This window comes from Panthera uncia, chromosome C2 (genome assembly GCF_023721935.1).
Source record: "Panthera uncia isolate 11264 chromosome C2, Puncia_PCG_1.0, whole genome shotgun sequence".
NCBI classification, from domain to species: domain Eukaryota; kingdom Metazoa; phylum Chordata; class Mammalia; order Carnivora; family Felidae; genus Panthera; species Panthera uncia.
The window spans coordinates 70,052,597-70,079,914 of NC_064810.1; the positions used below are offsets into that span (position 1 = coordinate 70,052,597).

At 42.8% G+C, this 27,318-nt stretch overlaps 1 protein-coding gene across 8 annotated transcripts in view; it reads left to right on the plus strand.

Moving 5' to 3' along the window:
- Positions 1-21,868, plus strand: part of RUBCN (rubicon autophagy regulator) — a 58,435-nt gene extending 36,567 nt beyond the window's left edge. For 2 of the 8 annotated variants that reach the window (XM_049628337.1, XM_049628345.1), the window contains exons 8-21: positions 592-687; positions 1,386-1,501; positions 2,447-2,657; positions 3,402-3,506; positions 6,099-6,173; positions 12,532-12,592; positions 13,603-13,735; positions 14,394-14,539; positions 15,373-15,437; positions 15,900-16,138; positions 16,702-16,763; positions 17,461-17,614; positions 18,730-18,823; positions 19,053-21,868. In XM_049628337.1, the coding sequence (XP_049484294.1) occupies positions 592-687; positions 1,386-1,501; positions 2,447-2,657; positions 3,402-3,506; positions 6,099-6,173; positions 12,532-12,592; positions 13,603-13,735; positions 14,394-14,539; positions 15,373-15,437; positions 15,900-16,138; positions 16,702-16,763; positions 17,461-17,614; positions 18,730-18,823; positions 19,053-19,231 (1,736 nt within the window). In that variant the 3' untranslated portion in view covers positions 19,232-21,868. Of the gene's footprint in view, positions 1-591; positions 688-1,385; positions 1,502-2,446; positions 2,658-3,401; positions 3,507-6,098; positions 6,174-12,531; positions 12,593-13,602; positions 13,736-14,393; positions 14,540-15,372; positions 15,438-15,899; positions 16,139-16,701; positions 16,777-17,460; positions 17,615-18,729; positions 18,824-19,052 lie in introns of those variants that run through there. The other 6 variants (XM_049628339.1, XM_049628342.1, XM_049628340.1 and 3 more) reach the window with 6 other exon arrangements.
- Positions 21,869-27,318: the final 5,450 nt, after the last annotated feature.

The following is a 27,318-nucleotide window of genomic DNA, read 5'->3' on the forward strand; positions in this document are numbered from 1 at the left end:
CTTGATGCCTCCTTGAAGGACGTTGCTGGATTTTATTTTGTTTTTCAGCTAATTGAGAAGTGAATTAAATTTGTAGGTGTGACAACTTTCAAGTTCATTTCAGGTTCAAGAGAGGCCATATCCTAGTATTTCCCTAGTGTGACCATTCTGAGATTGTTTAAGAGCCCAGTGTCAAGGTTTCGGAGAAGTTTCAGTGTGCTTATCTTTGTTTTACCATGTGAGGACTGTTATCTACATTGGTTTTTGTCAAGAGGATGGAAATTGGCCAATATTCCTAGAACATTTGGTAAGAAGATGGAAGAAGAAAGAACTGAATTCATGAGTCTACTTTGATTTGATTCTTTCCACCTTTGTGTTGCTGCATCTTGGGTTATGTTTTCTCTTTCCCTCTTAGAAGATACTGACTCCCCATCTCCCTTCCTCCATGTGTTCCTGCATTCTTGGACCGTTCCCTGTTGCTGCGCCATCTCTCTCCTGTTTGGGAGGGCATTGGGAATGGGAGCAGTTAAATACTGAAACTCCGAAGTTGGGAATGTATCTGTTGCTCACCTCGTATGTGTGTTTTTACTCCCTGGTGGTCACTGACACTAGAATCCTGCAATGATAAGTCGAAGTTGAGAGGTCCCTTGCCCTCCTCTGGCCAAAGCAGTGAAGTCAGCACACCCAGCTCTCTGTACATGGAGTATGGTAAGTGAGCACTAGGAAGGCCAGGGCTGCAGCTGTGTCTTTTCTCTGCTCTCCCCTTGTGCCTGCTAAGGTCTGAGTTGTCTAGCTCATGTCGGCTCTGGGGAGGGTACACACCATACAGTCTCACCCTTCCTATCATCATTTCCAGCCCCCGTGCTAGAAATCACACTGCCCCACCATTTTTCTTGCTCCTTTCTGACTTAGGGGTCCCACCCTCTCGTATGCCGTGGGTGTTATCACCATGAATGTCTGTTGATCCAAATGGAATGGCTCTCTGAGTGGGTGAGAGAGGGACCTTGAAAGGAGGCCTGTGAGTGTCGGGGCTGAATTATGAGAAGATAAGCTCCACAGGAGGAGCTTATCTATTTGTTTCCTTGTCTGATTCTCAGCACAGGTTTTTAGGGTTTTTTGTAGGGTAGGAGGGCAAGTATCTCTTTAAATTTTGATGGCAAAAGGATTGTCTCTGGGCTCTCTTCTCTTATTCTACTATTCTTTAACCAAGAGGCTTAGTGGTCTGGGATTCTGAGATTCAGAGAAATTCCTTTAGAAGGTAGACCTCTTCTTTCCAGCCTGTTAACCTGGGAAAACTTGGGCGCATCTTTAGTGGTAAAATCATCGGACTTCTCAAAGAAGCTTGTCTGTTACAGATTCGCTTTCTAAGTCGGAGCTTTTCACATCCACATTCCATTTTCCCACAGAGGGTGGTCAATACCTGTGCTCAGGGGAGGGCATGTTCCGAAGACCATCAGAAGGACAGTCCCTCATCAGCTATCTGTCTGAACAAGACTTTGGAAGCTGTGCAGACCTGGAAAAGGTAAGGGATCTAAGAGGCTACTGAAGAGCTCATGAGTTGGGAGATCTGGACTGAGGGCCCACAGAGCCATTTCTTCTAATGAGGTTTGGGTACATAGTAGTAACATGAGCAAAGACCACAGTAAAGACAAGTTCAAGCTAAAGATAAGCTCAACACTTTCCATCTCTGGAGAACTTTTCAGGGAGTATATGCTCCTCACTGAGTCCAAAACTGTTACTAATTTTCTCTTAGAAGCTACCTTGGGCAGAGAAATACTTTTTAGACACATGATTATTGTTTCCCTGACCCTGGAAGCTTAGGTTAAAAATTGTTTCCAGAATCAACTTCCATATTTTGTTCTAAGGCTCAGATATATAATAAATAATGTCCCTGTGACATTTTGTAGCTTAAAAGCACTTTATCTTGAGATTTATGTTTACCTTAATGCTTTGTATACAGGGATGTGGCTTAGGAAAGACCTTGATGTTAAATTCTGGACTTTTTCTCTATCATTTTTATGTAAAGTAGGACAGGAGGGCCAGGCATGACAGGTTTGAGAGCAAAGAGAATGTAGAACAGTTTTTTTGGCCATCAGCTTTCCTTATAGTGGAAGTGTTCATTTCCCCTGAGTATTTTGAATAAAAGCAGCACATGTCTTAGAAGCTCTCCTTTCCAGGGGCTCCTGGGTGACTCAGTTGGTTAAGTGTCTGACTTTGGCTCAGGTCATGATCTCGTGGTTCATGAGTTCAAGCCCCACGTCGGGCTCTGCTGTCAGCACAGAGCCTGCTTCAGATCCTCTGTCTTCCTGTCTCTTTGCCTCTCCCCTGCTCGCCATCTCTCAAAAATAAATAAACGTTAAAAAGATAATAAAAAAGGAAGCTCTACTTGTCAGCGTTACAATCAGTGAGGTGTTCAACGTATCTAGCGCCTTGCTAATCAACTTCTTTCGTGCTCTCCTTTCCCTAGGAGAATGCCCATTTCAGCATCTCAGAGTCCTTGATTGCTGCCATTGAGCTAATGAAGTGCAACATGATGAGCCAGTGCCTGGAAGAAGAGGCAGAGGAGGAAGAAGACAGCGATAGAGAGATCCAGGAACTGAAGCAGAAGATCCGCCTTCGTCGCCAGCAGATCCGCACCAAGAACCTGCTCCCTGGGTATCAGGAGACTGAGCACGGAAGTGAGTGAGGCTGTGAACTCCTCAGTTCCACTTCTGCAGGGAGTTAGGATAAGACTTGGTACCTTGTGGGCTTCCTTTTTTGTCTCACTTTCAAATGTTATAACCCAGCTAAGGGTTCCTCTGCTGTCAGAAAGAATTTTTATGTTGTAATTTTTTTCCTGCCAGACCCAGAGTCCTGGAGTTTATCTATTTCCTACCTCAGAAATATCTTCCAAAAAATAGGTTTCTGATACGAGAACTACAACTGCTGGTCCCAGAGTCACTTCCCAGATAGTAGTACCTTCTGTTTACCTGAAACTTTCATTTTTTTTTTTTTTAAAGAACTTTTTTTTTTTTTTTAACGTTTATTTATTTTTGAGACAGAGAGAGACAGAGCATGAACGGGGGAGGGTCAGAGAGAGAGGGAGACACAGAATCTGAAACAGGCTCCAGGCTCTGAGCAGTCAGCACAGAGCCCGATGCAGGGCTCGAACTCACATACCGCGAAATCGTGACCTGAGCCGAAGTCGGACGCTTAACCGACTGAGCCACCCAGGCGCCCCTACCTGAAACTTTCAAAATGTCATGAATAAAATGGGGAATAATCAACAAGAAGAGCTAGTTTCCATTTCCCCAGCATCACTCCCAGCCAAGGTTCTATTCACTTCTCTGTTGAAGTCACACCAGGTCCCTTTCATTGTGACCCTAGGATAGGAGACCACTTTCTGTCCTGTTTATTACCTTTTTTTTCTTTTTAAAACATAGCAGGCTTTCGGGTCACTTCTAACAGCTCCCAGTTTAGTTCACGTGATTCAACGCAATTCTCTGACTCTGGCTCTGCTGATGAGGTTGACGAATTTGAAATCCAAGGTAAGAAGTGACACTTTATTTCAAGCAACTTTCATTGCCTGACTCTTTGAATTTGAAGTCGTAGACTGAGAAGCTTTCCTTAAGTATTGACAATCTTCATAATGGTACATTATGGAATGTTGTTAGTAACTGTGAGAGGAAGCCTCTCTTGCTAAAAACAAAACTCCTTTAGTAAAATTTAAGCAGAAAAAGAAGTGCTTCAGGTAGAGGGGCCTGGCTGTTGAAGTCACCTTGATGGGTCTCCTCAATTGCACCTTTCTCTTGGATTTTCACTCTGATTCCTCCTGGTAAGAGCCTAGGGCTGACCTATACTTGCATGAAATTAGAATCTTATTCTCTTATGTTCCATAACACAATCACAATTGTTTCAAAATGTTTAAAAGGAACTTTGTTATAATCCTAAGAGAAAAGGACAAAAAGAGTCATTGGGGGGAAAAAAAGGGAAAAAAAATCAAGTTTACAAAGTAGAGCTTTTTCTGTCCTACCAGTGCTAACTTGCTTAGCAGAATCACTGACCCTTGTTGTTGTTATTGTTGTTGTAAGCACATGCATAGAGAACAGGAGGGGTTCTAATCTGGGAAGGCAGTTGTATTAAATCATGTTAACTCATGACTAATGGATTAATCCATTCCTGCAAATCATAGATTTCTTCAAGTTCCCATCAGTGCCACAAACAAACAAACAAACAAACAAACCAAAAAGCAGTTCATAGTCACAAGTTTTCACCCATGGGTGAAACTAAGAGTTATTTCCTTATGGAGCTGAATTGACTCTATAATTCTCCATGGTAAGATGGTGATGAATACATGTTTTATAGATCTGTTTATATCAATCTAGAGAATTGATGTAATTCACTTTTCACCTGCGCAGACCTCCAGTAGTAATTGAAACTTGGTGGTAGCTGGATTTCTTCCCCATTCAGAAATACAATTTTTATACATATTTTTCCAGGTGTCTAGGAAGTCTTCCTTCTGTGTTCTCTTTAATATGTCTGATTTCTTTTCATGACAATAATAGCCACTTAAAACTCCATTTTTTTTTTTTTTTTTTTTGGTTTGTTTGTATGTGGTTTTCCAACATTTCTCCAATTCTCTGATACCAACTGAGTATCCTGACAATTCAATTCTGACATTAACTCCTGGAGTTAGGATAGACTCCACAGGGTAAGGTCTCAGTCCCACAGGACACTCCCACTTCATATCCCAACCACAAATGGGGTCACCATGTTACCTACTCTTCTCCGTAGCCAACTACAAATTCAGGGGTTCCTAAGACACCTCCCCAACTCAGGTTCCATAATTTGCTAAAATGACTTACAGAACTCATGAAAACACCAGACTTAAGATTACTTTTTATTATAAAGGATACAAATAAATGGTCACATGAAGAGGTACTTAGCGCAACGCCCCAAAGTTTTCTGAGCACAGGAATCTCTTTGTCCATGTGGTCAGGGTGTGCTATACTCCCAGTACCTCAATATATTCACCAACCAGGTAGCTCTCCCAAACCTTATCATCACAAGTGAAAACACTTTATCAAGGTTTCATTACATAGGTATGCACGAGTGCTTAAAGCAGCCATTGATGATTGAGCTCAATCTGCACCCCCTCTCCCTTTTTGGGAGTTTGGGGATGGAGCTAAAAATTCTAATCCTTTAATCTGGTGGTTGGTTTTTCCTCTGGCAGCCAGCCCCATCCTGAAATTACCTGGATATTCCTCAAGAGTCACCTCATTAGCATAAACTCAGATATAATGGAAAGGGGCTCATTATGAATAACAAAGACATTCCTATCACTCTGGAAATTATAAAGGTTTTAGGAGCTCTGTGCTGAAAACTAGGCAGAGACCAATTATATATTGTTTTTCATATACCACAGTCTGTGATTGGCTTGATCTCCAAATTAGAAGACAATAAAAGTGTTCTGCCCTTTCTCTTGGAATCAGCAGTTAGAATTTCATGAGGGTAATATTAAGGTAAATTCACAACACTGCTTCACTAGGTGTGGAGCAGTCCACGTGACCACTAAGTCTGTTCCTTGCAGCAAAGCAAGGGGCCAGAGGAAGCTGTTCAGTCTGGAAGGAGCCAAATTTGAAATAGCCTGCTTGGGAGTGGCATGAAGTGCACTCCTGTTGGAAACTGTTGTTGCCTTTTTGGCCCCAGAGGTGTTGTTTAGTCAGCTAACTCTAATCAGTTCAGGATGGAAATCCCTAAAGGAAAAGACCTCAGGGTAGGATTTCTCAGCCTCTAGGCCAGATAGTTCTTTGTTGTAAGAGACTGTCCAGTGCATTGTAGAATGTTTAGCATCATCATCAGCCTCTACCCAATTTACCTACAAGGGTAGAAAATCTCCTCTGGTTGAGAACACTACCTTAGGAGGTCTTTAAGACCAGGCCGGTTTGGGGAAATAGCAATAACTATCTCCCAAGCAATACTGAGCACCTTCCTGTGGATGTAACTTCCTAAAAGCAGTTTTACCTTTTGGAGCCAAGTCAAGTCTTGATTCCAGGAACATGTGGTATAGAACTGTCATTCTCATTGATTTACTTCCTGTCTGAATACTAAAGGGCCCCCTTTTATAATCATTATCACAGATGGTAGCGAAGGATCTAACCTGACTCACATGTCAAAGAACGGACTCTCAGTGTCAATGGCATCGATGTTTTCAGGTAGCTTGTGTTGGAAGTACGGGTGTGCTCATACATGCATGTGTGTGAATGTTTGCATCACCTTTTGTACATTCTTTATCTTGTGACACCTGTCTATAAGGTTTGGAGAACTAGCTGGGAAAAACCAGACTTGAGCCAGCTAGGAGTAATTCAAATATTCATTTTCTTCTTCATAGGACCTCCAACAGTCCTCCTCACTGAGACTGTCCTTGCTGATCCCTCCCTACAGTGACATTTATAGACTAAGTGGTCATTGTGGCTGATGGAGGTAGTAGGCAGTTTAGAAAGCAATGGTCAGGTGAAGAAATTTTAGTTCAAACCAACAGCTAAGCTACTGCCACACATTCAGACAGCAAAAGTCCGATAGAATAATGTGAAAGCATAATATGTCTTTAGAGTTTTGAATTTGCAGAGCCATTTGCAGAAAGTGATCCCTTCTTGGTACTTTGTATATAATTAGGATTTACTGCTATAAATGTCTGGCCTTAGTAATTGCTTTGTGATTCAAGCAAGTAGGCTTTCTGTAGGTGCGGTTAACTGAAAGTAGCAGTTTTCTACTCAAAGTGGTTTTAAAACACACAACAGCAAAACTCAGGATTCATTAAACACTTTATTTTTTTTCTAAATTTTTATAATGTTTATTTATTTTGAGAGAGAGAGAGAGCTCATGCATGCATAATTGTGAGCACAAGCAGGGGAGGGACAGAGAAGAGAGAGAGACAGTCCCAAGGAGGCTCCGTGCTGTTCAGTGCAGACCCCAATGCTAGGCTCAATCCCAAGCACCTTGAGATCATCACCTGAGCTGAAATCAAGAGTCCAACACTCAACTGACTGAGTCACCCAGGCGCCCCTAAATAGTTCATTTTAACTGTCAATGTAATCAGCCACTAGAATGTGAAATAATTAGATAAGATCAGATAAAGATTTGGAGAAAGGAAAGTATTTAGTTTTCTTTTTCTCTTTTCCTGAACTGTTGTAATTTATTCTAACATAGTCTTCCCTTGCTTGACACGTAATTATCCTATCACTTTTTAACTGGTCTCTTACATGTTTACAACCACAGTCCTTTTGCAGGTACATTTATTGACTGTCAGCCATTTCTCTGTCAGAGCATATTCAGTCTGCTTTAACCATAAGGCGTACTTTTATTTGGTCTTCCTGGCATCTTTTCTTCCACTATTTTGGGAGCTTTAAAGCTTTTAAATAAAATACATTTTTATACTTTTTAAAAATACATTTATATATTTTATATACATGAAATATTTTTCAACTAAAAGACTATACTTTTTCTTGTGCCCTATAATCCCAGCACGTTATGGGAGTTGAAGGGAAAGCAATCAGAACAAGCCTATTTCAAAAGAAGTGGCTTGTTTTACCTTATTTCTACACACAGATTCTTATTTATGAAAGTATAATTTATAATTCATCTTTCTTTACACTACATTTCCTTTTTGCTTTCTGTTGCTTTTCCTCTGCTTCTGGTTTATTAATGGTATGAAATTCTTTTTAAAAAGTGTCATTATACTTCTCATTAGCAATCTTCCTGATTACATCCAGAAGTTTACAGATGTGTTTCTTTTTGATCATCTTAAGTGATATATGCTGTTGAAGAGCCTCTGAGTATACTATCAGATTAAAATCCATAACACCCTTGGGAAAATTTAAGTGCTTAAGCATCCTATTATGGACATCATCTATCATGAATACTCTGCATATTGTAATACTCTACTTGATATAATCACATTTCTTAGATCCTGATTCATTGAGTAGACCATATGGAACAGAAATGTTTCTGAATGAAATAGATGAATAATTTTTAGCAAATTTATCGACTTGTGGAACCATCACCATAATCTAGTTTTAGAACATTTTTATTATCCCAGTAAGATTCCTTGTGCCCATTTACAGTTAATTTCCCTTCCTATGGGGTGCCTGGGTGGCTCAGTTGGTTAAGCATTCAACTTCAGCTCAGGTCATGATCTCACAGTTCCTGAGTTCGAGCTCCACGTTGGATTCTATGCTGACAGCTCAGAGCCTGGAGCCTGCTTCCGATTGTGTCTTCCTCTCTCTCTGCCCCTTCCCCACTCATGCTCTGTCTGTCTCTCTCTCTCTCAAAAATAAACACTAAAAATTTTTTTTTAATTTCCCTTTCTACCCCAAGCCACAGTTCACTGCTCATCTTTCTGTCTCTATAGATTTGCCTTTTCTGAACATTTCATATAAATGGAATAATACAATATGTGATCTTTGTGTCTGGCCTCTTTCACTTTATCAATTTCTTTCTATGGTACCTGCCAAATTGGTATGAGATCATTTATAAGCTCCCAATCCCAGTCTTTACAACTTCTTTAGTTTTAGAGTTTTGTTTTTCACTGCTTCTTCCCCTTTTATTATAGCTTTGTCAGTTGTTCTTTATCTTCCTTCATAGATTCTTCTAGAATTTCAGTCTTCCACATGCATGTCAGGTTCCAGTCAGGAGACAGAAATCACAGAGTAATTTGAATAGGGAAGGTTTAGAATAAAGAATTATTAACTATCGTGGTGGACTGAAGTAATGGGAGCCTGGCTCGTAAGGAGTGAAAACAACTCTAAAGTATACAGGGATAGCAGATATAGGTAGCAGTCAGTATGCCTAGGACTGAGGTGGAGCCCTGGGGAAGGAACAAGTATAGAAGAGGACCATATCTGCAAGGCTGAGATCCAGACCTCCTGGCTCACTAGAAGTGGAGAAATTCACTGAGGCTGCAGAGCTTCCCTAAGAGAGTGCCTAGGGATGCTGTCTATGAGAGGTGCCATGCCAATGGCACCAGGAAACCATTCTGTGGGGTGCTGGCGGAGGCTGCCCCTAGGGAATTGCTGTGCCTCAGAACTCAAGAGATGCTGGGGGAAGTGCGCCATGGGACGTGCCAGGCCTGTGGCTCCTGCTTTGCCAAGAGGTACTGGGGAAGCAGTTTATGAGAAGTACCACTAGTGGCATTCTGCTTTAAGGCCACCTTCATGAAGGCCTGCCTCCCTAAGGGAAAAGTCACATGTACTACCGGAGTCTGCCTAGAGGAGTACCACCAGACTCAGCAAGAGAAACTCCTGCCTCCTCCAGTGTCCCTCCAGTGCCCTCTACTGACAAAACTTAACATGGTGCCAGCTGACAGAGAGGGCTGCTGTTTGAGTCCAGCTCCATTATCATAGAGCCGACAAAAAGAAGGGCAGATTTGGAGCTGAAAGGCAATAGATTTTTAACTGGCACAATGTATAGAGAAAGAAGTTCATGAACTGTATTTTCCAACAAGTTTTTAAGTTCTGTCCAAATCAAGGTAACCAGTGCTTCTCCCCACACTGCCTTTTAAATACATTTTTTTTTTTAAAGCAGAAGAATTGTGAGTTTCCATTTTAAAAAGTTTCCTCTCCAGTCAGCTATTACAGATAATTCATTGGAGTTGGATATCCAAATGTGTTGGGTGTCACCTTATCTGCTGGAAGAAAAGCAGGAAGGAAACCAGTGTCAAACTGGCCAGTGAATTCTGAAGTCGACTCTCTTCCTGTGCCTTACTTCGTTTAAAAATTTGCAGATTTTGCTAGGGTACCAAGGTTTTAACCCTTTCTTTCCTGATCATCCCAATACCAGTGTCTGGACGTGGAAAAATTCTTCTTATAGCATGTCATTTTTTAATTGTTTTTATAATTCTGATTTTATTTTTTCAGTCAGTAGCAATAGCTTTATCTAAAGCATCAGAAACCTTTGAAATCAGTTCTCTTAGAAAAAAAATACTTGTCAAATAATTAATTGAAAGTTTCATAATTATGTTAACTTCCATCCAATTGAATGGCCTTCTCTGTTTACTCATTAATATTCTGTCTTATAGCCTGGTCTACTTTTATCCAGATCCTTGAGTAGTGTTTCCACCACACTAACTTAATTATATGTTTGAACTGACCAGAGAGTCCACAGAATGCAGCAGAGGCCCAGGACCCACGGGGCCTTCATGGTACTTGGCCAGTGTCAGGTGTCTCTTTTGAGATCAGGTACTGCCTCCCCCTCTCCATTCTCAGCGGAAGATCGTCACAGCCAAACCTGTGTGGTCTTCCCCACTCTTGGAAGTATTGATGATTATCTAGGAAGTCATCGTACCTCTGGTAAAAAAGAAGAAACATGGTAAAGTATGATGTGACTGTACTTTCCAAAGAGCAGAGAATGATTGTTTTTCTCTTGAAGAAAACATGACTTTGCTCTGTGAGGTTGAAGAGCTGCTAAATAGCTTTTTGAAGACAGTGGTTTCCTTAGCAATCATGAATTATCACCACTTCTCTCTGATGCTCAGTGTTTTCTCTAATGGCCTAACCCTACAGTAACAACATTGGTTAGCTCTTTATTCAAGGATATCTATCTGTCTACGATTTTCTCTCATTTTTCCTTTTCTGTCACAAAGCAAAAATTTGCTTTTATCCAATTAATCATTTATTTAGAAAATATTTTCTGAAAACTTATTATGTAGAAAACACTCCAGAGTTATAAGGACAAGAATATGTACAAATCCAAGGCAGTGTAAGTGTTATTCAAATGAATGCTACAACCTAAATGGTCTGTGAAGGTCTACTATTGCCTAGAATTTTTTTCTTCACTGGTATTCTTTAGAATGGAATAGACAACTAGCACTATATTGGGATCTGGATTTTGGTGGTACAAATTCACACAGAAAATATATACACAAACTTCTTTGTTAATAAAAATAGGATTTGTTATTTACTTGTCAAAAATTTTGTTGTTGTCTTAAATTTTTCTGTGCTTAACATGTGAAAATTCACTGACAGATTCCAATTCTGTTCTCTCACTTGCGTATATAGCTTTGAAAACATTGATTTGTTAGGAATATTACCTGAGTATACAGGGCTTATATACAGTACCCTGTATTATATATTTTTAGGGCCAAAACAGAAGAGTTAGACATGCTCTCATTTCCTTATAAGGAGATTTCATGATCTAGTGGCATGTACAAAAATATATACACAAAGGAAATGTGAAGAACAATTGAGCTACTCATGGCCAGTTGCAGAGTGATGTCATGTAAGCTTTAGTGCTCTGTTGAGGGGCTCACATGCAGTAGATTGATCATTGTGTAGCTTTCTTTCTTTTTTTTTTTTTTTAATGTTTATTTATTTTTGAGAGGGGGTGGGGAAAAAGAGACAAAACATGAGCAGGGGAGGGGCAGAAAGAGAGAGACACAGAATCCGAAGCAGGCTCCAGGCTCTGAGCTGTCAGCACAGAACCCGACGTGGAGCTTGAACTCAGGAACTGTGAGATCATGACCTGAGCTGAAGTTGGATGCTTAACCGACTGAGCCACCCAGGCACTCCAATCATTGTGTAGCTTTAATCAGGAAAAGAATGTCTTTTCACTGGGCATCAAAGGAAATGAAGGATGAGACTTACCAGAACAGTCTCGTTTTCATAACTTGAATACACTCTATCTTCCCTCCTCGAACATGACTGCTATACTTCACATTTTCCCCATCAAACATATTTGAGAAGATGAGGTCTCTGGAGGTTCAGGCATATCATTTTTAGAAATCCTCTTCAAAATCCTTTATGAGAAATAGGCTTTGGAAAGTCTGCCGTATTTTCCTGCAATTATGCCTGAAAGTTCAGTAGAAAACATCATGTTGAATATCTCCATGAAAATGTGTTGGTTACCAGGCATCTTCAGGGAGCTGCCAAGTCATAGAGAACTTCTCTTCTTTCCTGTGCCGCCAGACAAAAAGGAAATCTTTCCATGAAGCTTTTATAAGGATGCAGAAGACTTTGCATTCAGGAGTGATAGCAGTAGTGGTCAGATGTTAGGAGCAAAGTTCCAGTTCCACATAACATTTAATGAGTTGCTTCTGTGATCCAATTTCTGTGTTAGGTACTGATTTTGATATAAAAAAGAGCTATACAGAGCTCTTACCTCAGAGTTTATCATTTAAGAGGGCTTGAGATTGAGAGAATGAAGGAGAGATTGGAGTATTCTTTGTGTGTTTGTGTTGATAGAGGGTATGTCCCTGTGTGCCTTAGGATGCTACCTTTTCTCATTCACTGTTTTGCACCAAATCTGAGTCTGTGTTCCACCTGGATTTGTAGCCATTTCGACCATTTCCATACTATGCATAATGTCACTTATTCAGTCTGGTTGTAACTTAAACAGAGCCAAACTATAAATCATGTGTAGAGCTTCACCTGGACTCTGCTCCTTACCCTGCATAGAATGTAGCTTGTAGCTGCTACCCTGAGCACTTAGCTGGCAAAAGCTTGGAATGGTTACCCATTGTTACTATCCCTTATTTCCTCCCTTTCCATTTCCCACTCCCCTTATCTGTTTTCCCCTTAGATGCTGACATCAGAAGGAACACTGCCTCAAACAGCAAATCCTTCACTTCCTCCCAGTCTTTGTAAGTACTTTTTTTTTTCTTTTAAATAAAACCTTGGGTATGTGGAGAAACAAACCCAGTTCTTGGGATATGGAGGGGAAAGGCCATAGAGGAAGCATGCAAATTCACAAAGAGACAAAACAAAGTGATGGGCCTGCCTGATGGTGGTGGTGAGCCCCCGGCAGCAGAGCAGAAGATCATTGGTTCAAACAGGGTGGGCGCTAGTGGAGGCAAAGCTCACAGTCTGGATTATTCCTTCTCTGCTGACTTTGATTATACCAGAGGCCCCCAGAAGATCAGATCCGAAAAGAGAGAGCAGTGATCCTGATTGCTGATTATGAAATCAAATTGAACTGGTTTCACATTGTAGATCCAACTAGGGGAAATAGTCCCCCGTTCGGGAGCAACAAACAGTCTTTTATCTTTCACAAGGCAGTTTTACTCAATTTATTTTGTAAACCCATGTTATAACTCCTGTTTTGCAGTTAAAGAAATGGGAGTTTGGAGAAAGGAAGTGATAGAGAATCCCTAACTAGCATTGCCATGTAATGCTATTTTTAAAAATTTTTTTTATTATTTATTTTTGAGAGAGAGAGAGACAGAGTGCAAGTGGAGGAGGGCCAGAGAGAGAGGGAGACACAGAATCCAAAGCAGCCTCCAGGCTCTGAGCTGTCAGCACAGAGCCCAACATGGGGCTCGAACTCACAAACCGCGAGATCATGACCTGAGCTGAAAGGTGGACACTTAACCGACTGAGCCACAGAGGCACCCCCCCTTTTAAATTTTTTTTTTTATTATTTAGCCATGTAATGCTATTAAGTGGGGTTTGAGCCTAAGTCGTAAGACCATAAGGTCAATATATTTTCCTCCACACATGTATCTGAAGATGATGAGAAAAGAAGCCAGGCAGACTGGGGGTACTGTGAGTGTTCTCAGCTCAGAAGTCACAGGGTATAGTATCAGTTCCTGGAGGGCGGGCTCCCATCTTCCTGTCTTTTCTCTGCTCAGCCTTCCCTGCATCTCCTTTCCAGCTCCCACTGCTTCCTACACTCCACATCTGCAGAGGCGGTGGCCATGGGACTCCTGAAGCAGTTTGAAGGCATGCAGCTGCCAGCTGCCTCAGAGCTAGAATGGCTGGTTCCAGAGCATGATGCTCCTCAGAAGGTAGATTTCTTCAGCTTTTTTCCTCTACCCACTGTCCAGCCCCACGAATCCATGAGCGTCTCTGATGCTTTTCTCCTCTGTCACATGTCCCCAGTCTAGAATGAGCCTTAGTGTTTCCTTCCTCACTCATAGAAGCCACTCGTTACAAATGTGCTGAGTGAATAAATGAATGAATGAAGAAGATATGCTTGCCTGGGTTTTCCCTAGCAGTTGTCAGAACAGGAGATAATGGCTCCTTCATTGTCCTTATTCCACATGACTGCTTACTAGACCCAGAGGTGGAACTACTGTATTGTGACCACCTTTGAGACACTGTGAAAAAGTACATTGTTCATAGTCTTCTTTGCTCTATAGTTGAGTAAGGCATGAAGCATCTTGGCATAGCAAGGGTCCTGAAATGGCTTCAGGGACAGCATCAGCAACGGGTGCCATGCCCCTGGAATGCTTTTTCTGTTCTTTTTACTTCTTGGAACACAAGGTCCTCACTTGTAGTAGCCTGGTGCCTCAATGATTTATTCTGAGGGCCAAGGTTGCTTGAAGCCTTTACCTGAGATGATCCTGACACCTCTTTGATTAATGTGTTTCTGTCATGACCAAAGAGTCAAGCATGTTCTCCCAGACTGTCCCTGTTGGACCAACCTGTGCTTCTCTCCTGCAGCTCCTGCCCATCCCTGACTCACTGCCCATCTCACCAGATGACGGGCAGCATGCGGACATCTACAAGCTGCGCATCCGTGTTCGTGGCAACCTGGAGTGGGCTCCACCCCGGCCTCAGATCATTTTTAATGTTCATTCAGCCCCGACGTGAGTAGGCAGTGTCTGTGTCCTTTGGAAAATGGATATATCTTTGGGTTGTCAGGGCAGTCTCCTCACCTCTTGTCTCTGCCTCCAGCTGTAGCTCCCACACAATTCTGTTCACTTAAAGGCAGGGAGTGAAGATTATGCATCTTGTCGCAAGTCTTACTCCTGATCCTCCTGTTGCTTCCCAGAGATAACCGGGAATGAGGTCTTTTATCACTGGCCTTCCCGACCTGTTGCCTTCCTCCCAACAGTCTTGTGAGCTTACTGGTGTTTCTTTCTTTCTTTTTAAAAATTTTTAAGTGTATTTATTTTTGAGAGGCAGAGAGAGAGAGAGAGCAAGCAAGCAGGGGAGGGACAGGGAGAGAGGTAGAGAAAGGGAATCCCAACCAGGCTCCGCACTGTTAGCACAGGGCCTGATGCAGGGCTCGAACTCACAAACCATGAGATCATGACCTGAGCCGAAACCAAGAGTCGGATGCTTAACCAACTGAGCCGCCTAGGCGATCCCTGTTTTTTTTTTCTCGTAAGATGGATGATTGCCTTTCTTTCCTCTTGTTCTCTCCTCTGTCCTGTTTCTCATCTCTTATATTTGTACATGAAGTGTGGTTCATTTGTTAGGGACTGTCCCTGCCTTGACCTAAATTCTAACCTAGTAATCCTCGGTTTGAATTGGTTCTCCCAGTGGGTTCTTTTTATCCAACTCTAAAAAGCAGTAGGTGAATTCCCCACTCTTGCCATACGTAGCAAGAGCCCTGTGTTTGCCTCCTTATCCTTTATACCCCAGAGGCCTCCTGTGGCCAGTATTTGCCAAAGTCCTCTCCTTCCCTTCTCCTCAGGAGGAAGATTGCTGTGGCCAAGCAGAATTACCGCTGTGCAGGGTGTGGCATTCGGACTGACCCCGGTGAGCATCTTCTCTGACCCCCAGTCTGCCTCCAGTGACTGTGCCCTCTCATACCCTTGGGGCTGGTCAGAGAGGCTGTGAGAGGAGGCAACAGAGCAGAACTGGGAAAGGGAAAGAAGGGGCCCAGACCTGGAAGGTAGGGCTGTGCAGGATCACTGGCAATCAGAGGGAAATGATTTCTGGGGGCACGTTACCGACATCGTGTATCAAAGAAAACTGGGTACTCTGGGCCAGGTTCTTGGAATCTGGATCTTACCAACTCTGCCAGAATTTGTTTCCTCAGTGGCCTTCAGAGAGGGACACAGAAACCCCTCTGTGGGTTTCTGCTAGCTTTGGGAGCACAGAAATGGATGGAGACCAGTGGCCATCCCTTTCTGCTCTTTGAAAAGGAGCAAGAGAGCTGCCTCACCAGCTTATAGATGGGAAAGCCACATCTGACCTTTGACTTTCTGGTTTTTCCAGATTATATCAAGCGGCTGCGGTACTGTGAGTACTTGGGCAAGTACTTCTGTCAGTGCTGCCATGAAAATGCTCAGATGGTCATCCCCAGCCGGGTTCTGCGCAAGTGGGACTTCAGCAAGTACTATGTCAGCAATTTCTCCAAGGACCTGCTCATTAAGATCTGGAACGATCCTCTCTTCAATGTGCAGGACATCAACAGTGCCCTCTATAGGAAGGTCAAGCTGCTCAATCAAGTCCGGGTAAGATCCTTGAAAGGCCATATCACAGATTACCCTCCTCATCCCTCATCCCCTCCCTCTGTTCATGCAGCCTTTGCTAGGATCACGACATTTCTGTCACTGTGTCAGAGCTGTAACCGTCTCATTACTCACACTTTCTGTACATGCTTTCTCAGACTCTTGTCATTTCTCACCTGTCTAGTTAGAGCCTCAAACCTACTAATGGCAGGTCTGAAGCCATAGATGGCACTCAGTGACAAAAGCAGGAGTTCTCCCTGCACTGAAAATATACTGAAAGGAGAATAGGGTATCAGGTGGGAAATTCAAATTCTGGATTTCTCAGTGGCTTCCAGTTGTGTACGTGATTTGGAAGCACAACCCAGCAGAGGTGCCCTCCCTGACTGGAGGTCATTTTGAAGCAAGTTATTGAGTTACAGATGTAGAGAATAGTTTGGCTCTGGCTGCTGCATGCAAAGCTTCCAGACCTCCAGGGTTTAAAGGTACTGGTCATTCTAATAATTGTTTCTTTCGTCTTCATACCTGCTCTTACCCCCCACTCACCACCACAATGTCTTTCTCTTCAGCTGCTGCGGATCCAGCTGTATCACATGAAGAACATGTTTAAGACTTGCCGACTGGCCAAAGAGTAAGTCTCCTGTGGAGGCCAGAGGCCTCTTGCTGGGTTAATGTCTCTGAAACAGACACACCCCAGCAGTTGTCCCTTGTTGTGTGAAGAAGGAAAGTAGAGAGATTTGTAGAGAATTCCAGAAATGGTCAGCAGAAAGCCTGCAGCAGTTAACTGTGTCTGTATCCTCTCTGGAAGGGAACTCTCTGGTTGTTCTGTCAGGCCAGACCTGCCAGTCTTTGCAAGCTGGCATGAATCACTGTGCAGGAAGGTATAAAAGTCACTTCTCACTCACATCTAGTAGTGTGGAGGGTCCGGAGTGGTCTGGAACTCCTAGGCTGGCCGAACACTGCCCACCCTCATCGACTCTGTCTGGGCCCTTCTTTTCCCTATCCTGCTTCTGGATAGTACAGATCCTTCTACCTTGATGTGCCACACACAATGTTCATTTTCTTCTTCTTCTTTTTTTTAAGTTTATTTATTTATTTTGAGAGCAAGAGAGACGTGAGGGTGGGGGGCAAAGAGAGAGAGGAAGAGAGAGAGAATCCTAAGCAGGCTCCACAGTCAGCATAGAGCCCAGCGTGGGGCTCAAACTCACGAACTGTGAGATCATGACCTAAGCCAAAACCAAGAGTCGGATGCTTAATCGATTGAGCCACCCAGGTGCCCCCAAAATGTTCGTTTTCGGCTCCTACCTACTTCCCCTCATTTTCTGTAGGCTTCTGGATTCCTTTGACACAGTTCCAGGCCACCTGACCGAGGATCTCCACCTATACTCGCTGAATGACTTGACTGCAACCAGGAAGGGAGAGCTGGGGCCCCGGCTTGCTGAGCTCACCAGGGCAGGGGCTGCCCACGTAGAGCGATGCATGGTAAGATAGTCTCACTTTATCATGTGACTGGACTCTTGCTTAGGGATACAGGGAGTGGGATGGACCCAAGTTCTTACCATGCAGTTTCAGGAAGTTGAAATGGGCTGTCAACACTGGGAGAAAAACTGGGTAGGATTGCTGTTCCTGGGATTGGTGAACAGCTAATTCATCCAGATCTAAAGAACCTGAAATCAGAAGAAGATGTGGTGCTGGCACTGCCCCTGGGTAAGGGCAGGACTAAGCAGGCCTTCAGTGTAGAATTGTCCTGATGTGGGAGGAGAGAACCCTGAATTAGAATCTGGAGAGGGACTGGGTCTCCCTCCACTTTATCATTCTAAAATTACTGTGACCAAAGGAAGTACTTTGCCCTCTCTGCAGTAAGCCTCAATTTTCTTGTCTCTAACATGAAGATAATAATTAATAGCCCCTGCCCTTTCCTCTCAGTAGTTTTGAGAATTGACGAAATAATTTACATGAAAGCATTTTGTAAACTTCATTCTATAGATGCAAGTTATTATTGTCCTTGATATACTCAACATGCCAGAAATTCAGAAGTTCCATTTTTAGAATTTCCCATCTTAGAATATGCCCAGTGTGTGTTCCTGTGACAGTCCCAGAATTAGAGCTCAAAATAGGGCATATGTAGAGATCCTGTATAGTGGGGGGAATTGGAAAGGTTTTGCTATAACCTGATTCAAGGCTGGGTGTTATTTTGGAGAAATGCCCTTGCCATCACATTTTATGTTAATTGGCTGTGGTTCCTATTTCAAAATAGAGTCATCACCCAGCCTGGAATTCTGACTTTAGGAAGCCCCTTGTGGCATCATCCCTTCTTTCTTTACAACTCTGCATTGTGAACCACTCTCGTGGTTGCAGTTTCTCAAACTCATGCTCCCTTGTCTCCATCTTAAAGGTTTGTCTAACACTGCCCGGTCCTGGCCCCAGTTTGGCTGTCATGTCCAGCCGGTCTCTTCCCAGAAGGCGGGAGAACCCCTTAGGGTCCACTCAAGTCTTCTTTATATTTTGCCCCGTCCCTCACTTGGGTTCATCCTCTTGTGCTAGTTCCTGGTTTGCTGCCCCTGATTTTGCTGCTTGTCCCTCTCCCCCCACCCCAGCTCTGCCAAGCCAAGGGCTTCATCTGTGAGTTCTGTCAGAACGAGGATGACATCATCTTCCCTTTTGAGCTCCATAAGTGCCGGACCTGTGAAGGTAAGTACTGGTGCGGGTGTGGAGTGGGCAAACCAGACTGAACACGAAGCTCGTTTATTTCCCTCAGCCGTCCCTATTAGGAAGAGTTCAGTTTGTCTCAGAAACTCCCTGTTTTCACCACAGGTGCACCTAGCAGTGGTGGCAAGAAGGGGCTGTGGCAGTGATTTACTTCTGGCTTGAGATAATACAAATAGTTTTCTCTTTTTTTTTTTTCACCTTCCCTGAATAGAGTGTAAAGCGTGTTACCATAAGGCTTGTTTCAAGTCTGGAAGCTGTCCCCGCTGTGAGCGGCTGCAGGCCCGGCGGGAATTGCTGGCCAAACAGAGCCTGGAGTCTTACATGTCAGACTACGAGGAGGAACCCACCGAAGCCTTGGCCCTAGAGGCCACCGTCCTGGAGACCACCTGAAGAAAGCACATTAAGCCCTCTTCTAGCCGCTAGGGTCACACATAATGCAGAACTGAGCCACCCTTTTAAGGACTTTCCCCACTTGGTTTTTTTTTTTTTCTTTGATTATTATCATCATTTTTTTTATGACTTATCTAACGTCCATGTGTAATCAACCTTTGTTAGGTTGGTGAGGTCCAGTCTGTTGTGACAATGTGTAGGTACCGGGTATTTCCATCAGAACTGACACACAGGTCCTTAATGTGAAGCTTCTAGTGCCTCTGTCAGGGGAGTGGACAATGAGACCCAGTGCTTCTGACATCCATGGCCTTCTCCACTTGGACCAGATCCGGTTTCAGCTGCGTTTCAAGTATCATTTCCAGTTGTATTTTGTTTTAGTTCTGGAGCTTCTGAGTCAGGCCTTTCTCAACCAACTCATTTCTCCTTTGCTGCTGAAATAGGAGGACGGAGTTTTCTCTCTCAGTCCTGAAATAGAGTCAGACTGCACCCTGAGGAGAAGCATTAGAGGATGGGAGTACATCGTGGGCATTCTGTCCAGCTTATTTAGGTATTTTTTAGGCCATAAAAGCAGCATTATTACCTGGAATCCTCAGAGACCTCAAGGAGTCCACCATGTGACCTCCTTGTTTGAAGTATTCTAGGCAAAGATGATGTCACAAGCTGACTTTCTTTACCCTGGTGGGCTTGAAGCAAAGAAACAGAACTGATACTTAGGCCAGACCCCTTCACAGCCTTACACCCAGCATAAGTGAGGCCACAGCTCTGTTGCTTAAGGAGCATTTATTCAGTCAGAGGAGCTGTTGGCCTCCTCTTAAGGTCTCTTTTTTTCAACCTAGCTCTGGTGTATGTATGATCTTTCAAGCTTAGGCAAGTCCCTGATGCCATCCTAAGTTGAGGACAAAAACTCTATCCACCATCTTATTTGTGGGTCTCTTGCCACTGTGCCCATTGTTAGGTGGTCATTTTGGTTCTGAGTAAAAGTATGGCCCAACTCCATTCTCATCCCCTTCCTGCAACAGAGTTGGGACCCTCCCTGGTGGATGAACTCTTACCTTTGTTTCTTTTGTTAAAGTTGGGGTAAGGGTGGGGAAGCTTTCTGCTATTAGTGGGGTTAGGGAACTTGGCAATTTGTGGACATGAATGTGAGTGTGAATGTTCCTGTGTTCTTGGGCTAACAAGAGCCTTTATGCCTATTATGCACTGAGCCATTTAGCCTGGTGATATCCATATGTTCAATCATTCTTTCCATATTACTAATTTCAACACACACATACCCTTTCTTAAGATGTGTGTTTCTAGGGGACCGTGATATATTTGTGGTGTTCTTTAAGTTGCTATAGCTCCTGACCTCTGTGTATAACACTGGTCAGGGTTACTGTTCTGAAGGCTGGCGGCTCTGTGAACAAAAGCCCACAGCGTTTTGTTTTGGTTTTGTTTTGGTTTTTGTTTCATTCTGGGACTGACTTCTTGTATACCTGTCTTTTCCATAGTTGGTTGCTAATAGAAAAAACTTGGTGTAGATGCTACCCCAAGAAGCCGAACAGAAAGTAGCACATGGTTGGTGGAAGCCAATGAGTGCCTGAGCTGGAGGCACCCAGGAGTCTCACAGGAAGTAGAAGGGGCAGGAAGGAAGTGGCCAGAGCTGAGGCTCCACCAGGGCAACAGGGAGCAGGGAGGAAATGATGCATGGCATTGATCTCTCTGCCTCGGACTTGGGATCGGGCTGGAAGACCCTGAGCTTGTTTCCCTTAGTTCATTGGGAAGACTCTGAGAGCCAAGACTTCCAGCCCAGCCCAGTTTTGAAGGGCTAACTAGGAGCCTTGTCCAACCTAGGAGCTTTGGGAATTGCCCCACAAAACTCAAGGCTTACTAAAGGTTAGGCCTCAGATTCAGACTCAGGGGTTTGTAAAAAATGGTGAACTCTGCTTCTAGTTGTGGTACAAATTACACATCCAGCTCCTTGCTCCAAGTCACTACACTGGAAGAGAGATGCACTCTCATTATTGTTCCGCCTATTTCATATTAGCATAGGACCAAAAGATGGAAAACGACAGTTTCCAAAGTTGAGCTCAGCAGTCTTACATGCTCCTGGTTTTTCACTTATTTTTCTCCACCTTTCACATTCCATCTCTTTAGATTGCGTATCTGTTTTAGTGACCCTGACACTCTGCTGTCATCACTGTCCAAATACCCATTTATTTATTTATTTGAGAGGAAAGAGTATGGGATATTTTGAAAGCACTTTGCAACTAATACCAGTATCTGAAATCCCCTGCTGTTGTGGGGAAAAGCTTTGAATGCACTGAAGAGAGTTCTTTCTGAATGAAATGGGAGGGAAAAAGTGTTCTTTTTTATAAATAAAGGGAAAAAAGTTAAAAGTTTGCTTGCAAGGTAGAGACAAGATTCAAGACATTGCAGAAGAGTGGAAGGCAAATATTTTCCACTTAAATGAGGCTGTTATTGACTTTCTCTGCCAAGGCTTTAGAGTTTTTGTTAAATTAACATAAAAGGAGCAAGAGTCTATATAGAGATGTTCTGTTCATGTGCAACTTGTGTTCTGAACTGGATTTCTATTCACTGTAATACATACACAGCCTAACAGTTCATTGTCGTCTTTAATAAACTAAGGAAATAAAATTCCTGCCTTTTATTTGTCCACCTTGACTATCAGGAAATGGTTTTGAGTGTTTACTATAAAGCAGGCATGTCTAAAAATTCAGGAGGTTTCTGAGTCAGGAAAAGTGGGTCAGAATGCATCATCACTGACTTGTTGTGTGACCTTGAGCAGATCACTTTGTTTCTCTGGATTTTTTTTTATTCCTTCATGTATAAAAGACGTGGGCACAGTCATTACCAGTGCATGAGGTGTGCCCCTTACCCATTCCCTTGATGTAAGTATCTTTTATTTTAAAGTGATGTAAATCTTTCTCTCTACAGCATCTGAATTGTGTCAGGTGCTGCCAGTGCAGAGCCTGATGTGGGGCTCAAACTCACAAACCATGAGATCATGACCTGAGCTGAAACCAGGAGTCTAACCAACTGAACAACCTAGGCGCCCCTACCCTGCAACTTTCTGAACATTTCTGCTTTAATATCTCTTGGTCATCTCCAACTGATATGTCTAAAACTAACTTAAGTATCATATTTCCCCAAACCTAAACATTAGTCACTCCAGTTTGAAAATTTGGTTTTGACTCCTTCCTCTCTGAGTCAGGTGGCATGTTCAGCTAGTAAAGCATATTTCCTTCCCACCACCTGTCATCAAATTCTGTTGAATTTTCTTTTTAAAGTAAATCTATTTTGTTCCTTTGCTGTCACTTGCACACAAATTCGGTTTCTTATCTTAATCTCAGCCATCTCTAGCCATGCCAATCTCTTCCTATTTAATCACCCATTAAATATTTGGGTACCTACTGTATGCTAGTTTCTGTGCTAAGTTCTGTGGCTACTGGAGGGAGCAGAATGGAGACAGTCGTGACTCTAGGGCACTTAGAGTCTTAAGGGGGAGACAGACATTGCCTTAAGTCACCAAAATGAATATGTAATTACAAGCTGCAATAGGAGCTATGAAGGAAAAGAGTATATACTATTGAATTGAAAAAAAAGGGGGGGTGTGTGGACCTAATTTAGGTTGGAGACAAGGCCCCTGTTAGGCACAGAGTAGAGAGAAGGGGCTCCAGATGAGAACCAGCATATGTGTTGGTGTAGAGACAGGAGGAGTTTGGGCAAGGACCTGCAAGAAGGACATACTAAGCAGGTTAGGCTTTATTCTTAGGGCCTTGGAAAGTCATTGAAGAGTCTTAGAGAAGTGACTCATCTGGTTAAAATGTCAGTGTATACTTTTCAGAGAGTAAATAGAGTAAAGCAAGAGTAGAAGCAGTGGGATCTTCTAGAGAGATGGTTGCAGTCATTCAAGAGAGAAATGATGTTGGTTTTGACTGGGGTGTGGTATATTGTCATCGCTGTCTGCGCATTACCCAGAGCCTCTGAAAACAAGATGCATTCCAAATGTTCTATAATGACTCGGACATTTTAAACCAGCGAACAAAAGGCTGAGGGGAAAGATATTGGAAAGATACTGGGATAAATGACAGAATCCAAGGAAAACTGACCACTAAGTCTCAGGAAGTGTGGAGACCAGGACAGCTGTAGGAACCTCAGGTGCAAGATTTATAAACCTCTTGTTGCCAGTGAGGCAGGTCAAAGAGTAATGACTGTGTTGGGGACTCACCCCTGAATACTGGGACACACCCCAAAGAAAGGGGTGCTATGCGTTGGACAGTCATCCATTTGTGGCATTGACTGTGTTATCCATCACTCCCTGTGGTCCCAAGTGTGTGTAGATTTGCTATACCCTGTAATGGTATAACAAGTAGGCATGATCTTTATAGCATCTTGGTTAAAGTGAGGCTCAAGCCTGCTTCCTTTTTCCTATGAACTTCTGGCTTAGAGTATGGGTAACAGGAATCACTATGCCCACCATATCCTGCTGACTCTTCTGCCCTGACCAACTACAGTCTTCTCCCATATCCAGTCTCCAGGGTATCAAACTGCCAGCTGTTAAAATTTTAGTGATAGCAACTGCCAGATGGCCCTCACTTTCCCATTGCGAGCTTGATGTTCTTGGGATCAAAGATGAATGTGATTAAAAAGGAAAGAGAATTTGCTTAGCACTACTCCTCTAGGAGCGCGGAGAAATGAGGCTATGCTTTACATATACCCTTGCCTCCCTCTATTCTGCGAACTGCTCCCAGAGGAACAGAAAGCAGAGAGCTATGCTCTGGCTTTGGAGGTCTATCAGAGACTTTGTCGTTAATTTTCCTTGGATTCTGTCATTTATCCCAATATCATTACACCAACTTAAGACCAGAACAGCGGGGTGTGAGGGTTAGTGGGTTAAAATAAATCTTGAGTGGTGGGAGGGCTCCTAGGTAGGTGGGAGCTTTAGTGACCAGCCTTCTGAGAGTCTGCAGCAAAACAGTAAGATGCACGGATGACCTGAAACCTTTTGGCAACTCGTCACCCTAGGTAAGTCCTGTCCTTTTCTCTCACTGCCTGGGGAGTTTCTCACTTGTTTTCCTTTCAAAGTGATGCTTGGAGTTCCCAACTGGTTTTATCTCCCCACTGGCCCACAGAAGGAACAGGAGCTCACCTCCCAGCTTTTCCCCCAAGCCCTTGTTGCCACAGCAAACACAACTGCTTTAGCACCAGCAGCGGTGAGGGAAAAACACGTGAGGAATACACATCTTTCCTTTCCTCCCTCGCCTTCCAGCCTTTGCCACTTAGAATCTGAGGGAAGAAATTCAACCTAGGTGTCAACAGGTCTCCCTACGCAAAGGACTGAAAGAAGATTTGTGTATTTCTCCTTTAACCACTGGAAGCCCCACAACCATAGATCTAACTGAAAGAAAGTCCTGACAAGGTGAAAAGTAGGAATGAGACCTACAGAGGAAAAGGGAATGAAAGAGAGCTTCTCTGTCTCTCTTTCTCTTTTGTTTAATCAATAATATTTAATTTTCTAATTAACATCCACATGCTTGAAGTCCACAAGAAAAGTATATGGTGAAAAGCCATGTGCCCAGTTTTTGCCTCACCCCCTTTGGTAGCCCCTCATTACTTTTCCATTTATCCTTAGAGAGTTTCTTTATACAAGCAAATAATGTATACTTGTTATTCTTCACCCTTTTTTAAAAATTGACATATATACATTTATGTACCTTGCTTATTTTTATTAAAAAATTTTTTTTAACATTTCTTTTTGAGAGACAGAGTGTGAGCAGGGGAGAGGCAGAGAGAGAGGGAGACACAGAATCCAAAGTAGGCTCCAGGCTCTGAGCTGTCAGCACAGAGCCTGGTGTGGGACTCGAACTCATGAACTTGTGGGATCATGACCTGAACCGAAGTCAGATGCTTAACCAACTGAGCCACCCAGGCACCCCTGTACCTTGCTTTTTTTTAAAAAACAGTGTTTCTTAAAGAATTTTCTGTATCAGTACATGAAGAGCTTCCTTATTCTTCTTTTATAGTGGCACATTTTCCATTGTATGAATGGATAATAGTTTATTCAACCAGTTACTTACTGATGAGCATTTAAGTTGTTTCCCATCCTTTGTTAATACAAACAATGCTGCAGTGAAAAACCTGGTCATGTGTTACCTCATGTGGATGCAAGTATGTTTATAGGATAAATTCTCCAAAGTGGAATGGCTGGCACAAAAAATGTGCATTTGTAATTTTGGTAAATATTGCTACATTGCCCTCCACAGTCGGGATAAGGAGCTTGGGGGAGGGGTGGGTGGGGAGGATGGAAAACATTACTGTGGGGTCGTACTCCCTTTACCTAAAACTCACCACTATTTCTCCGTATAAGAGTTTGGTTCCTTCCCCTGGCACATAAAGGATCTTCAATACCTGGTCACACTTTAGCTTCCTAACTTCATCTCCTGCCATTCCCTGAACTACTAGCACATTCCCAACTACACCTTGATCTTTCTTCCTTACAAGAGCTAACTCAGCTACATCGTGGCTTTCTCTGGCTCTATTCTGCCCTACCCATTCTCTGTGAACCCTTAACACTCTTTCTGTACCTCCTGTTAGAACACTTCTCACACAGCCGTGTTATTTAGCATTTTCTGTAACAGAATAACGAGTGAATGGAATGAATGCCTGAATGGCCAGGTGGGCATTGGAATGTAAGGAACTGCCTGTTCTACATGGGAACAAGAATGGTTAGAAGTACACTGCGTGTCAAGGACTGGATTGTTCTCACTTTGCCTCTGACTACTGCCCCTCTTAGCTCCTTATCTCCTTGGCACTAAATCTCTGCGGAGGTTTGGTTACATTCCCAAATCTTGAAGTGATGAAAATTTAGTCACCTGCCTTCTCTTCCCTCAGCTACTTTGTAACTGTTTCTGTTTTGTTTTGTCCAGCAGCCATTATCAGAGAAGGTAACTTTCCAAATGTCCTTTACTCACTTTATTATTAAACTGACAGACTTTCCTTGCCAGAGACTAAATATGATGATATCTATATGCCCTAAAAACACCCTAGGAATTAAAAAATCTTCATGTCTACAAGGTAAGCTGACAGAAGAATGATAACTCCATGTGAAAAACTGCTGAAGCTGTTAAAATATTCAAATGTTTTCCAGCCAGAGGTAGAAAAATAGCTTACAGTACAAAATCTGTATTTGTTCGGAGGGCCTTTTTTTTATTGTTACAAACTAGTTATGGTTCACAGGAAGTCAAAGCCTGATTTGCAGCAAGTTCTCAAGCTTCTCTTCTGAACATTTAACTTAGACTTGAGATCTTCATAGGCTAAGACCACTGTTCAACAGGAAAAAAAGGATGCCAGCCCAGCATGCATGCATCCATCCATCCATCCATATATTCATATATCCTAAGTAGACTTATGTTTCTGTGTTCCAAACATCATGCCACAGCTGGAATGCAAACAATCATAGAACATTGTTTCAAAAGGTGTTTGCTGCAGCATAATTTGTGAGTTCAAGGTTAACAGTGGAAAATATCTAAAAATAGATGCAACTATTAAAATGATGGTCATGAAGACCGTGCTAGTAACATAGAAAAAAAATGTTATATTGTCATATGGAGACAAAGGGAGAAAAATATATGTCAAATACACATGAATCCCTACTGATATAAATAGATGATAGAATTAATAAATGAGTAAGAAGAGACAAATCTTCCTTACAGAAGAATTCAAACAATGTCTGTAAATTATTCCCTTTCCAGGAGGTGGAGCTTAATCCTCCCTCCCCTTAAGAATGGACTAGAATTAGTAATTCACTTTAAAAAAACAAAAGTATGGGGGCGCCTGGGTGGCTCAGTCGGTTAAGCGTCCGACTTCAGCTCAGGTCACGATCTCGCAGTCTGTGGGTTCGAGCCCCGCGTCGGGCTCTGGGCTGATGGCTCAGAGCCTGGAGCCTGTTTCGGATTCTGTGTCTCCCTCTCTCTCTGCCCCTCCCCTGTTCATGCTCTGTCTCTCTCTGTCCCAAAAATAACTAAACGTTAAAAAAAATTTTTTTTTAATAAAAATAAAAAAAAAAATAAAAAAACAAAAGTATG